Source organism: Haemaphysalis longicornis, unplaced genomic scaffold, assembly GCF_048455015.1.
Source record: "Haemaphysalis longicornis isolate Haplotype H1 unplaced genomic scaffold, Haemaphysalis longicornis Haplotype H1 scaffold_1, whole genome shotgun sequence".
In the NCBI taxonomy this organism is placed as follows: domain Eukaryota; kingdom Metazoa; phylum Arthropoda; class Arachnida; order Ixodida; family Ixodidae; genus Haemaphysalis; species Haemaphysalis longicornis.
In genome coordinates, this window is record NW_027526203.1 from 198,961,353 (window position 1) to 198,976,507 (window position 15,155).

Sequence of the window (15,155 nt, forward strand, 5' to 3'; positions counted from 1 at the left end):
ATCGAGCACTGGATCGCGTCTTGGGCAGTCCGCGGACGATCCGGGACTGATAATCGAGGAGGCCTAATGTTTCCAACTGTTCATGTTGGAGAAACTTTGAAATGCCTGTCAAAACTGAATTCTTGATTAGTCTGGTGGAGAGAGGGTCAGCCCAGGGCAACAACAGCATTTGGCGTGCTAGCGTGCTAGTTAGATAGTATTTAGCGTGCTAGTGGCCAATCTCAGCGTTGAAGGGCAAGGCAGCTTGTGGATTGGAATTGAAACACTGTTTTTGTCCAATTAGGGCACTGTGCTGCACTACGGATGCTTTTTTTCCTGCCAAACTTTTCAAATGTCGACAATTGTCTATTTAGCACCATACTGGTGTGCACATGCCCAAAACTGGCCTGCCCTTTCATGTCACATACTGGCTCTTCCCTACCCACATGTCAAAAGCAGTCTAGGTGTCCCAAACTGAAAGGAGTATGCAGCAGTGGTGCGTGCAAATGACGCATTGCTTCGGCACTGTGCAAGTTAACTATGGCGGGCGTAATTTTTCATGAGAAAACTGCTGCCTAGATACTTCAGACTGGACTTTAATAAAACGAAGTCGCCAAAATTCTTCACTCTAATCACAACAAACCAAAGGTGAAAAATGTCAAATTAAAAAACACAGTACCAAAATACCTTTCCAATTTCTTCACGGCACCTTCGGCTGGGCAGGATTGGTGTTCCTGCTGCACTTTAAATAACACAATGCATATGGCCAGCCATGAATGAATAGGTACGACACTGGCGCATTGCACTCTCGGATAGGCAACTCCACTGGTGCATGCCAGCTGAAGGCACCATCAAAAATAAACTCTGAAAATTCAGGGCCGTAGGTTTACACTAATGCGTAGCACATGGCTCAAAAATGCAGCACCCGACAGCTTTTAGTTGCTTCCATGTGTAGTTGCAGAAGTCACCTTAAGGGAGGACACGACAAAGACATTGATTAAAGGAATGAGACAAACATTTATTTTCTTTTCTTCCTTCCAAATTGTCTGGCTGCGTCACCACACATTGAAAACAAACACCGAGGGCAGGGATAAATGGATGGAACAACTGTACAACAACCAATTGGAGACGACAGGCATCTTCTTACTGGTAGTACAGCTCGAGGTTCATGCCATCATGAATCTCATCTGAGGGTTTTGTCAAGGGAAAGTTAGAAGACGTTTTTGGGATTCCACAAACATGGTACAGGAATTCTCGCACACAGCAAACAGTGTGAGCTACTCCATGCAAATTTGTTTATTAGCTGTGAAGCCTACCAACCACACTACAAATGCTGCAGAACACACTGCTGTACTTCATGAGAGAGCTCCAAGAAATTCCAAGTAAAGGATGACCTGTTCTTAAATGTAACAGTAGTTCAAATAATCTTGAATTTCTCCGGAAATAAGCATAAAATCACCATGTGCGCGCGATGCTGGCCATGATAGATTACAATGGTTGATGTTCCATGACCAAATAGGCGTGACATTGCAGCAGCCACCGATGCCTACAGAGCAAATGCCAAAGTGATTAGTGTGCCATTTAACGATTAAAAACATGACGGCTGAAAAATAAATCAGCTGAAAGCATTTTCTCACACACCAAACCTGTTCAAAAAAATTTGCACTCACTACAAAAAAAATAAAACTTGCTACACAGTTGGTTCATTTGATGACGTGTAATTAGTCAAGAAAACTACATGCTTTACATGGAGTTTAAGAGCACGATGATTTAAGAAGCTTGCTTACATCATGATAGGACTTCATGAAATAGAGTAGCCTTAGGAACTCATCTGGAACCCTTTTGTTTTGAGGGGGGTAGTTCCTACACCAACATTTTATTTTTACATTACACTCGGAGTAAACAAATACATTTCCTGAACATATCTATGCATTGCAACCCTCTCCAGTATTTTTGAAGCCATGGAGTGCAGTGATGACGTGGGCTAACTGCCCTTGCAGTTTATGTATTACAGTAAAACCTCATTACAAGAGACTTTGTTACAAGAGACCCTTGGTTAAAAGAGACACTTGAATGAAAACAGTTAGGTTTGTTTTCCTGTGTTCGCTATGTGAGCAACGTCGCATACAAGAGACCTTGGTTACAAGCATACCTGCTAACCTGGTGACATGGAAATTCGGAATATCTGGGGCTGGGGGAAGTGGCGGGCAGCACACTTTAATTTTTAAGTCTAAAAGGATTCCCGTTACCTCACACGCGTTCTCATGTTTTCAGACCCATACGTGAAAACCGTAAGTGTTGAAGAGTAATGAACAGCAACTCCATTGGGAAGGGCAGCAAATTCGGATACGTACGATTTCAAGAACACTTGGTAGTGCTTTCGCGGCTTTGAGCCTGCCATTGCACTGCGAAACAACTACCGCGGTCGTACCACGGGTCTTACTGCACAGGACGCGGCAGTCATACAAAGAGCGCCACGAACATGGAAGTCGTAACTGGCCCATGAACAACATGCTATAAGCAGGCTTGCCGAGGTAGCAGTGAGTTCTGGATATGGATGCGTAGCCCACCCCAAGAAGACGTCAGTAATCGCAGCTTAGCAGATGGGGATAACAACACTACGTATTTCTCGTAATGACGCAGGTACCACAGTGTCGTTTAAATAGATGGTCCCATTTTTTTCGAAAATTCGTAAAATTTCAGGCACGATTCGTAAAACTGTAAGACGTGTCAAAATTCGCACATTTTACGGAAAATTCGGAAGAGTTGGCAGGTATGTTACAAGGGACATGTTTACCAGGTCCCTTGAGTGTCTCTTGTAACGAAGTTTTACTGTACACATATTACACACAAAGGGGCCACTACCGCATCTTTCGACAGTGAGAGTCATGCTGTTAACCAAGGTTGAAAGCTAGTGCTAGTATCTGTTTGCATTTTTATCACCATTCCCACTTGTGCACTCACTTCAAGATATCTCGTACGAACTTGCCCAAAGGCTCCCACCCTTATAAACTTTCCCTGTAATTGAGGCCTCATCAGCGTTTCTTTTTTTTTTTTTTTTTTGTGACCCGCACACTACATTGCCCTCACTGTCACTTCTGTGTGTAGAGAAATCCTACTCGTTCTACACACATGCCAAGCTATGGCTAGATGATGCCATCCATTTTTGGTGGCTTTGAGCATTGACCAAATCACAGCATCTAAGTTGGCAAAATATTGAAGGTCAAGTGCCACTGAACCCCCTGCCTCTATGTCTTGCTTGACATATAAACTGCCCTGCACTGCAGAGCTCTCAAAAGCACTTAAAGTAAAATACTTTTTGTTGGAAAGGTCAATATATCTCAAATCCAACTATGACTGCACTTTAATACTCCATGGGCAGTGAATTTTGTGAGATATTAAAAGGACGTGAGCAACGCAAAATTCCCAAGAAAGACCCTTTTACTGCTATGAGGTTTGATCTACAATTGTGACTTCCCATTACCCGGGGCCAATTAGGCCAGGTAGGCTACAAACAGAAGTATAACCTCTCAATAAATCTGTATAACTTCCAAAAAATGATGGAGGGTCATTCTCAAACAAGAAAAGCAAGGTAGTATCATGCCATCACAGGACTTTAGACGTTGCTTGCGAAATGTAAAGGTTAAATACAAAGTGGCCTGCTTTGCTACCTAATAGCAAGAATCAGTTTTCCCTACAAGGGTATTTCCAACTTCACATAGACCCAAACTTTAAATCACAAATGAAAGTCCTCCTTCACTTTACATCACAAATGAAGTCCTCCTTCATTTACTCATGCTGAAAAGAAAAGAAAGCTCAGTAATTATCTTGTTGGGAAATTGGTGGTATGTTTTCGCCAGGCCTACACAAAATTTTATATGTATTTCAAAAATCAAGGACCTTGGGCATATGTGGCTGAACTTTTGCTGGCCTCGAACAAAGCCTTTGCAGAGGCCAGCAAAAGTGAGACTATAAGACGCAGCTGCAGCGTGGCCCCAGTCACCCCTGAAGAAGCCGAGCGGGCTTCGAAACGTCGGGTTTTGTCTATGTATTGGTTGGAGCATAATTAAATCTTAGTTCAGTAACTTCCCAACCAGACAGAAGTCTGTCAAAATGTTCACCTTCAAGTCTATAAACAAATGTGTAATGTTGCTTGAGTAGTAGCTTTGGTCCATACTTTAATGTATAAGATATGCGGCAATACAAGGGGATATATTTTTTTTATTCATCAACGGAAAGTGGGGGTGCGGGTTCTATGCAGGGGCAGGCTATATGTGCAAAAATACGATACTTCAGGTACCTGAAAGGCCATATGCAAGGGGTGTGCGAATACGTAGCGGCTTTTTGCTTTTGAAGCGAATAGTAATTTTGTTGAAATAGTTATGAATTGAAGCGAATGTTTAGCACTTTTCAACAATTAAAATTGGAATTTACAATTTTTCAAGCATGCTTCAGTAATGAGCCTGTGGAAAAATGGAAGGCTTGTTTGCAGGGCTTGAAAAATTTTTCTGGGCCATGAAAGAAACACAACGGAGCTATCCTGCTGCTTTTAGCTTTATTAATGGTATTGTCGCGACGGCGACAGAGAGATGAGAAGACACACGTCTGTACGCTACAGCGCCGTGGACCCAAACTGGGGTCCCCGCTTTATTCCACGCTCGTGCCCAGCGCGCACCGCAAGCGCGTGGTCAGCACTCGCCACTCGTGGCTCAGCCCCAGCGTCATCGTTCCTGGAGCGTGCCCGTTTGCGGCCGCAGACGACGCAAGTTGCTGGGACGCCGCCACATAGCCCCCCCCTCTTCAGACGGAGTGTCGGCAAAACGGACAGTCTTTGCGCTGGGATGTTCACGGGTGGGGCTGCGAACGGAGGGGAGAGTGGTGGTGTTCAGGGTGGAGTGGTGGATGGTGGTGTCGAAGGCAGGCGGTTCGGCCTCGGTGAAAGCGGGCTTGAGGCGATCGATGGAAACGACAGTGTCGCGGCCGTTAACGCGAACTGTAAACGTCTTTTCGCCGCTTGAAATGACGAGATGAGGGCCGGTGTAGGGCGGTTGAAGTGGCCGGCGGGCACTGTCGACACGGATGAAAACGTATTGGCTGACAGAAAGACTTGGGTGAATGAAAGTGGGTTTTGTGGAACACGGCCGTGGCGGTTGGGGACGGATATAGCTGAAAAACCGGGTTAAATCCTTTACGTAGGATGGGCCAGGAGAGGAAGGGTTGTCTTGAGGCTGTGGAGGGACCAGGAAGTCTGCCGGTAATCGCAAAGACGTGCCGTAGACCATTTGGGATGCGGCACAACCAAGATCATCTTTGATGACAGTGCGCAATCCTAGCAGCACAAGAGGAAGGTGATCAGCCCACTGCTCAGGTGATTCGTGAGCCATCAGCGAGGCCTTGAGCTGACGATGAAACCTCTCGACCATGCCGTTGGCTTGAGGATGATAGGCCGTTGTTTTTAGGTGAGTAACACCGAGTAGGCATGTCAAGCGGCGAAAGAGTGTGGACTCAAATTGGCGGCCACGGTCTGTGATAATCTCCGACGGCACGCCAAAACGGGCGATCCACGTCGACATAAGCGTGGAGGCAACAGTCTCAGCCGTAATATCGCCGATTGGAGAAGCCTCCGGCCAGCGGGTAAAACGGTCGATCACTGTCAAGATGTAGCGGCAGCCCTTAGATGGTGGTAGTGGGCCAACAAGGTCCACGTGAATTGTGGAGAACCTTGAGTCCGGTAGTGGGAAAGTAGCCAGAGGCGATGTGGTATGCCGAGAGACCTTGCATTGTTGGCACGCGAGGCAGGAACGGGCCCAGGCGCGTACGTCAGTATTCATGCCCAGCCAGACGTATCTCTCGGCAATCAAGCGCCGTGAGGCACGAACTCCAGGATGAGAGAGACGGTGAATAGAGTTGAAGGCAATGCGCCTGAGAGACGCAGGAAGGTACGGCCGTCGGCGGCCTGAGACCGGGTCAATGTCGCAAACGATGCTGATTCCCGAATCAGGGCATAGAATGTCCTCGAGTTGCAGAGAGGAGCTGTTTGAAGAACGTAGAGTTCGGAGCTCCTCGTCATCGCTTTGGGCTTGGGCCAACTCCTGAGAAGTGAAACCGGAGCGCTGTATGGCGGAAATACGGCTAAGGGCGTCGACTGGAATGTTGTTAACTCCCTTGACATGCCGAATGTCCGTCGTGAACTCTGCAAGATAAGCCAAATGTCGCGTCTCTCGGGGAGAATATGTAGTCTTCGATGACTTGAAAGCGTTCGTAAGAGGCTTGTGATCGGTGAAGATCACGAAGCTGCGGCCTTCGAGGAAAAAGCGGAAATGCTTCACAGCGAGGTATGCCGCCAGGAGTTCCCGTCCGAAAGTGCTGTACCGTTGCTCAGTGGGAGAAAGCTTCTTCGAAAAGAAACCGAGCGGGTGCCAGCTGCCGCAGATGTGCTGCTGAAGTACACCTCCAATCGCACAGTGGGAAGCATCTACCATCAGGCTTGTGGGAGCGTTGTGGCGCGGGTGCACGAGGAGGGTAGAAGAGGCCAGGCGCTCCTTAATGGTAGTGAATGCGCGATCAGCGGCTTCAGACCATTCAAGACTGCACTCGGGAGACTTGGGAGTTTGAAGGAAAGTTTCGAGAGGTTGAACAATGGCCGCACATTCCGGGATGAACCGTCGGTAATAATTCACCAGCCCTAGGAAACGGCGCAGTTGTCGCAAGGACTCAGGTCGGGGAAAGTCGATTATGGCCTTCACTTTGTCTGGCAGAGGGCGAATTCCATTGCAGTCAACGAAATGACCGAGAAACTCCAACGACGGCAACCCGAACGCACACTTGTCGCTATTAAGGATGAGGCCATGCTCTGCTAGGCGTTCGAAAACTATCCGCAGATGGTGCAGGTGCTCAGATAGCGATGAACTGGTTACAAGAACGTCATCTATGTAGGCGAAAACAAAAGGTAGACCACGGAGGACGACGTCTATGAAGCGCTGAAAAGTCTGAGCTGCGTTGCGTAACCCGAAAGGCATCCGAGTGAATTCGAAGAGGCCAAACGGTGTAATGATGGCAGTTTTCTTGACGTCATCCGGGGCTACGGGGATTTGGTGGTAGGCTTTTTGGAGGTCAAGCTTTGAAAAGATGGTACATCCACTGAGGTTATTGGTGAAGTCCTGTATATTAGGTAGGGGGTACCTGTCGGGTACAGTGGCCACGTTCAAGGAGCGGTAATCACCACAGGGTCGCCAGTCTCCTGATTTCTTCGGGACCATGTGTAACGACGAGGACCAGTTGCTCGATGACGGGCGAGCAATGCCGATTTCAACCATGTGGTGAAATTCCTGTTCCGCGATTTTATGTTTCTCTGGAGCCAGTCGACGCGCCACGGCGTGCGTAGGTGGACCGGTGGTGATGATCTGATGAACGACGTCGTGCTTCACTGGCTTTGTCCAGTCTGGAGGGGCAGTCAGGGAAGGAAACTCGTTCAGCAATTCCCGGTACGGAGAAGGTAGGTCGCAAAGAAGCGTGAATGCGAACGGATGGACTGGAGACGATCTGCCGATGACAGAAAGGCCGGTTGTGGCGTCCAGGATTCTTTTTCGGGCCATGTCAACCAGGAGGCCGAAGTGCGAAAGGAAATCGGCTCCTAGAATGGCGTGACTCACGTTGGCCACGAGGAAAATCCAGCGGAACGCACGGCGTAGGCCGATGTTTACCATCAGGGATTTTTTTCGGTACACGGGAATGCTGGACTTGTTAATAGCTTGGAGATGACACAGTGGTGCTTGAGTGCGGTCACAGGAATTAGCGGGGAGCACACTCACTTCAGCACCAGTGTCAACTAGGAAACGTTGACCACTGGTTGCATCTGTGATGTAGAAAAGGCGACTGTCGCTGGCTTGGGAATCGGTCGCCGCCGTTAACAATCCCTCGTCCCGTTTCCCGGCCAGCCGCAAGGACGGGTGCAACGTTGCGCCGCTGCACCGAAGCGGCGATGGTACCAGCACAATGAATCAGGGTGTTGAGGTGGCTGGCGCGTTGTGCCTTCCTGGCGAAATACTTGCGGAGACGGGGTACGCCGAGAAGGGCAAAACCGGCGAGCTCGAGGGTTGCGAGGCGGCGGCGAGCTGTAACCAGCCGAGGCGACAAGCTCCTCCAAGTTTTGCATGCGCTCTCGGAGCGCGGCGAGGTCGTCGGATTGCGGTGAGGGCAAAGGAGTAGCAGGCGCCTCCACGGTGGTATGGCCGGAAGATTGAGCGGATGCCACCGTGGACAAAGGCGGATGCAACGTGGCGACTTCAATTATCTTGTCAGCATGCACGGCCAACGCGGATAAGGGAAGGTCAGAAGCAGTCGCGAGGATCATCTGCACAGAAGAGGGGAGCCGTCGCAGGAAAAGTTCCTTCAACAAACGGGAGTCCGTGGCAGAAGGTGCGTAGCCGAGCAGGGTTTGCAGTTCGTGAAGGAGCTGCGAAGGTCGACGGTCACCCAACTCCTCTGCAGAAAGCAGCCCCTGTAAACGCTGCCGTTCCGAAGGGCTCGTGCGGCTCAAGATGGCAGCCTTCAACGTGTCGTAAGGGTTCGTGGTAGGCGGGTTGGCAAGGATGTCACGAACCTCAACCGCGATCTCAATAGGCAGTGACTGTTGTAGATGGTTGAAGCGGGTCTCTTGCGACGTGATGTGACTCACTCGGAAGCTTGCCTCGGCCTGAAGGAACCACATGTCGGGGTGCTTAGCGCTGAAGGGGGGCAAACGGCAAGCGACGGCGGAGATGCCAGGTGAAGAGGCAGCGGAGGACACAGAAGGACCGCTGGCGTCGCGGGGAGGGTCCATTCTGAGTACGTGGCTCCGCTGCAACCTCCGGGTCACCAATGTCGCGACGGCGACAGAGAGATGAGAAGACACACGTCTGTACGCTACAGCGCCGTGGACCCAAACTGGGGTCCCCGCTTTATTCCACGCTCGTGCCCAGCGCGCACCGCAAGCGCGTGGTCAGCACTCACCACTCGTGGCTCAGCCCCAGCGTCATCGTTCCTGGAGCGTGCCCGTTTGCGGCCGCAGACGACGCAAGCTGCTGGGACGCCGCCACAGTATCATACCTTATAAGATGCTTCTGTGTATCGTATGTGCCCAGCTCCCTCAAAGGGACATGTTATTTTACTATACAGTGAACTCCTGAACCACGGTGTATATTAGAAGACAGTATGTCATTCTCCCACCAGTGGCTCTTGCAAAAAGCAGGATCGGGATGACGATGACGATGTGTCCAGATGTATACACTTGTCCATACATACATATGGAGAATTATCTGGTCTGAGCCAAGCATACCACGTTACGTTTAAGATGCAGTCTTCGTGGGTGGGTACAAACCCTGCAATCCCTCATGCACCAGCACAACGCCACAATAATCTTCAGTGCTTTTTGGCCTCGACCAGCGCACCAGCATGAAATGGTAGAACAAACAAGATAAAGTTGTAGTGAAGGTGCTTAATTCCCAAAAGGACATGCGCCGCACTTCCAACCAATTTTGGATAGCAAAAGAAAGAGCAAGATGACAGGGATAGCGTGTAGCTAGCGCAGGGTTTGTGGGTCTATGATGAGAAAGAAAATTTAGTAGCTACAAGGCTTTCAGAACAGTAAGCGGCATCGGGTCTTCCCTGCCTCAGCATTTCCGTGCCGTGAAACCCGGGAGAAAACCAGCCCCTTGCACTCATAGATTGAAGGGCGAGGCGCTCTTCGTGGAGCTGTTACGAGGCTGCTGTAAAGGCAGCAATCAAGCTAGATGAAACCCCCTCACCATCTCTGAACGTCTTGCAAGAGGCAATTGACCAGCTTCGATCACATTCGACGACCCTGTGGTCCCAGGGGGCCACAGCATCCGAAAAGCTCAGAAGGTTTGACGGGCACATCTTGAACGAATACCGAGACATGTATTCACATGTATTCTTCCAAACGAAGGGCAAGAGGGCGGACCACTCTGGGCTTGTTTGCATACAGTTTCTTGTACCTATTCTCAAACACTTCACCAGCACAGGGATGGTCCTTTATACATGCTGTTTTGGCTACATATACTCCACTTAAGTATACTTGACGGTACTCCAGGGGCCATTCATTGCACTCAACGTAGAGACTGTCGATGGGGGAGGTGCGATATGCACCTGTGGCAAGTCTAAGGCCCAGATTGTGTACTGGGTCGAGTGAGGTGAGGACAGACTGGCGGGCTGACCCATACACGATACAGCCATAATCAAGACGAGACCGAACCACCGAGCCATAAATTCTTAGCATACATGTGCGGTCTGCACCCCATGACTTGTGCGACAAAATTTTCAGTATGTTCAACGTTTTCATGCAGGTCATTTTGAGCTTCTTTATATGAGCTCCAAATGTCAATTTCGAGTCAAATGTGACACCTAAGAATTTGTGCTCGCGATGTACTGGAACGGGTACATCCTTAATTTTTATATCAGGGTTGGGATGCATACCTCGTTTTCGTGTAAAGCACACACATGCACACTTCTCGGGAGAAAAACGAAAACCATTTTCATCCGCCCATCGTTGTAACCGATTTACCGCAGTTTGGTCCTGCCTTTCACAGATCGAGAGGTTACACGAGCGAAAAGCGATCTGCAAGTCATCCACATAAAGGGAGTACATGACTGGCTGGGGAATAACCTTTGCCAAAGAATTTATCTTGATGTCAAAAAGGGTCACACTCAGTACACTGCCCTGAGGAACTCCATTTTCCTGAGGGAATGTACGGGATAGTGTATTGCCAAGTCTTACATTGAAGGTTCGTTCCTGGAGAAAATCTTCAATACATGAAAACATTCGCCCTCTGATTCCCATTGCTGCTAAATCCTGAACGCCAGGTTGTATCATAAGCCTTTGCCGTATCAAAAAATATGGCAAGGCAGAACTGATTATTAACAAAGGCATCTCGTATCGTTGTTTCAAGCCTCACCAGATGGTCAGTCGTAGACCGAAACTGCCGAAACCCGCATTGAAACCTATCTAGATAACCAGAACTTTCAAGAAAAAAAAACCAACCTAAAATTCAACATCCTCTTAAAGGTCTTGCACAAACAGCTGGTCAAAGTTATGGGTCGGTAGCTTGATGGACACTCTGGGGGCTTGCCGTCTTTCAGTAATGGTATTACGATAGCCTTTTCCCATGCTTTTGGCAGCCTACCTGTTTTCCAGATTTTGTTAAAGAACTCCAAAATCACTTCTAAACACCCATCACTTAAGTGCTGCAGAAAGGCATAGTGAATAAGGTCGGGGCCGACGGAGGTAGCCTTGCACTGAGCTAATGCTCGTTTCAGTTCATACAAAGTGAATTCTTTATTATATTCCTCTGTGTTATTGCTATAGTTCTTAATCTTGAACTTTTCAGAATTATTTTTATGTGCCAGGAATTCTTTTGTATAATTTTTATCACTAGAGACTCTGCAAAGTGGGCACCTAAAACATCTGCTTGTGTTTCCAGTAAGTTGCACGCACCGTCTGTAGAGAAAAGTGGTATGCTGAACCATCTGTAGTTGCCTTTAATTTTACGCAAATGGTCCCAGACCTTTTTTGTGGGAGTGGCAGTATTTATTGTACTTACAAAGCTTTGCCATGAATTCCTTTTGGCCACTTTTCTGATTTTCCGGGCGGCAGCACGGGCTGCTTTAAAGCTCAGACAGTTCTCTAAGGTGGGGTACCGTCTAAATACACCCCATGCCTTGTTCTGCTTTTTCCGGGATTCGCGACACGCATCGTTCCACCATGGCTTTGGTTGCTTGGGAATCCGTCCAGATGTCTGGGGGATCGCAACTTTTGCAGCTGTAAGAAGTTCCTCGCAGATGTAGGTATTTGCCTCATCAATGGACATGCTGCTGTCAAATCGATCAAAGGAAACTAACTCCTTAAATCTTTCCCAATCTGCCCTCTCGAGCTTCCATCAGGGTGAACAGCTCTTGAGGGAAGGAAGGGTCTGCACTTCGCGCAGCAAGGCAGGAAAGTGATCACTTCCATATGGATCATTCACAGCACTCCACTCATAATCCATCTGGAGGTCCGGCGACCCAACACAAAGGTCTAGAGCAGAGAAGCTCCCATTACCTGCAGAAAAATGCGTCTTATCTCCGTTATTGAAAACAACTAAGCTGTTGGTAGTTACCAACTGTTCAATGAGTTTTCCCCGGCTATCCATTCTTTCACCTCCCCACAAATAGTGATGAGCATTGAAATCTCCCATAATAATTATTGGAGCTGGAAGTTGTTCAACGAGGTCATGAAGTTCCTGTAAGGACACATGATCTGATGGTGGCAAGTACAATGACACAACAGTGACAAGCTTGTTAATATAGACTTGTGCTGCAACAGCCTCCAGCGTAGTGTTAAGTTGTATCGACTTGAGAACTGTGCCTGGTGCCACAGCCAAGGCCACACCACCCGAAGCACGGGTGCAGTCTTCTCTGTCATTTCGAAGGAGGTGAAAGTTGCGAAAGATGTTGTCATGTCTTTTCGTTAGATTTGTCTCCTGCAAGGCCATTATTTTGGGTTCATATTTGTGTATAATTGCATGAATATCATCTATATTGTGCAATAATCCACGGCAGTTCCATTGGACTATTTGCACCATATGGGTGTCTTCTAGAGTTTTCGCTTTCGAGGTCAAGTAGGTGTGGACGAAGACATGCTCCCAGAGGCACTAGGGCACACCTCCATCTCCTCCTCTACCTCTCTTGCACTGCCTTCAGTTCCACGAATACCATTAGGGGGACCAGGTGGTTTTCCCCGGCCCTTTGGCTTCTGCCGAGGGTCGGGGGGGTCCCCAGGTCGTTGCCGCCCAGGAGCAGCACCTGCAGCAGTGCCACTTCCTGAAGGCGCCTTCCTCTGATGTGCGTCGACCGTCACCCGAGGAGAGGAGGTCGATGGTGTGGCAGGGGTGGGGCCTGCACAGTCTTTTGGTGGCTTAGAAGCCACACCAGCTTCTTTGGTGGCCGGGAGCTTGGCTGCCGGTTTGACTCGTTTAGGGGGCTGTGGCTCTACGGAGTTCCCCTGAGTGGACTGCGCCAGTGCCGGAAATTGAGGCAGCCCCGCCCCCTGACGGGCTACCTCAGCAAAGGACCCTTTCTGAGTGAAGGCCAGGCGTCGTTTGGCCTCCTGGAAGGACACATTCTCTTTCACCTTGATCGCTAGCAGCTCCTTCTCCTGTCGGAAGCGTGGGCACTTCCTGGAGTACGCGGGGTGTTCACCACTGCAATTCACACATTTGACTTCTTCTACATCACAGGCGTCATTTCCTTGTTCGGTGCTAGCGCACAGTGCACAGGTCGGTTTTCCACGGCATGACTGCTGTGTGTGCCCATACCTCTGGCAGCGGAAGCAGCGCCTGGGGTTTGGTACGTACGGTCTCACACGTAGATTCAGATAGCCTAGGTGTACGTTGTCGGGTAAGGTGGTGGAGTTGAAGGTTAGAACCAAATGTTTTGTGGCAATTGCCTCATCTTTCCTGCGGATCTTTATTCTTCGCACTGGAATAACATTTGTCTGTTCTTCTTTAAACCCCTCCAGAATCTCATCTACAGACACATCAATCAAGTCTTCGTCCGACACTACCCCCAACCTAGTATTTACGGTGCGGTGGGCAGTTACGTGAACCTTGTGTGTTGCTAGTTCTTTCATTGACAGCAGGGCATCTGACTGAAATTTTGCTTGGACCTCCACAAGGAGATCCCCGGTTGGCAGCTTTTTAACACTGTAACTTGGTCCAAGTAGATTTCTCAGCTCTCTGGCTACGGCAAACGGCGACACTTTCCTCAAGGGCTTCTGAGGGTCGTCAGATTGCATCACCAGAAATTTCGGGAAGGTCGTCTCAGTCAGTGAACGATTGCTGTTCGAGCTTTGCGAGGCAGTAACTTCGGTGCGCCCTCGTTTAGGAGGGCGATCAGGGTCAAGATTTTTCTTCTTTTCCATGAAAAGTAAAGTGTTTGGCAGCGGTGCTGGTCGCCCACCACGGAGCCCAACAAGGGAACGTGACTTTGTCACGCTAACCATACAGCGCTACTATAACCCCATGACGTCTAATCAAGGCTGATTATAACCACAGGGTTAACCCTTGCCGCCAGAGGGGGAAAAGAGGAAGTTCAGGAAAAGAATAGGTGACAGGACAGGGATGGAAAGGTGACGGAAAAGAGAAAGGAGAGAGAGGAGGGATAGGAAAAGGCGACTAGCTGATTTCCCCAGGGTGGGTCAGTCCTGGGGTGCCGTCTGCAAGAAGCAGGGGCCAAAGTTGCGTGTTATTTCAGCTGAGGGGCCGTAAAGGTCCGAAAACAACCTCAGCGTCAACTCAGCAACCAGGATTCCCTTTTCCTTGGACACGGCTAAGCCACGCACAGCTGGGGCGTGGGTGGGTCCAACCCACATGGGCTCGGGGTCCGCGGTGTCGCCACTACCGTCACCTTTAACTCACAAGGTGCCCCTGCGGGCCAACCCAAGCTCGAACCTAAGCTCAGTGCTCCTCCAGACGACTTACAAGGTTGTGATACCTTGATCACTGCACCTCTTTCCACAAAAGACTGGTTCCTACTACATACGGCATACCTTCCATGCCTGACAGGAAAGATAAAGACCCCGAACAGCTTGCACAACATCCAACTGGTGACGAGGCTCTCCGTGGCATACCTCAAGGAAGTGGCTCACACCTGCTTCCAAACCGGACTTGCACTGATGCCCAACACATACCAGTGGCAACCCCCAAAGATTGGCATCAAACAAAACCCCTGCTCACACTGCAAAATGGCAATGGTGCTCGCGACAATCAACCAGACCCTACCTGGCAAGGATGGCATCATATGGCGCACGCCCCAAAAATCTCAATGAAGACGTGGTAAAGTCCTTGTCCGAGCTCCAGAACGTGTGGATGTCGGGTGGACTGCCAGTTGAGAAGTTTACACCATTCCTAAGGCCGGCAAGAAGATGAATCGCATAAATAATACATACGCAACCCATCTCGCTGACATCCACGTTTTGTAAGCTGTTTGAGCGCACAGTTCTCACGACACCAGCACAGCTATTTGAAAATGTAGCCTTACTATGGCACAGCATAAACTAGCTTTTGACAGCGCCTTTGCACCCACGACAGCCTGCCACTCCTACACGGCTTCGCCCTCAGCAAGCATTTACGTGAACTTGAGAT

General features: G+C 49.3%; 1 protein-coding gene across 3 annotated transcripts in view; it reads right to left on the minus strand.

The window, feature by feature from the left end:
- Positions 1-976: 976 nt before the first annotated feature.
- Ubl (Ubiquitin-like protein 5) overlaps positions 977-15,155 on the minus strand; it is a 44,926-nt gene continuing 30,747 nt past the window's right edge. For all 3 annotated transcript variants that reach the window (XM_077672676.1, XM_077672690.1, XM_077672681.1), the window contains exon 5: positions 977-1,166. In XM_077672676.1, the coding sequence (XP_077528802.1) occupies positions 1,123-1,166 (44 nt within the window). In that variant the 3' untranslated portion in view covers positions 977-1,122. The remainder of the gene's footprint in view (positions 1,167-15,155) is intronic.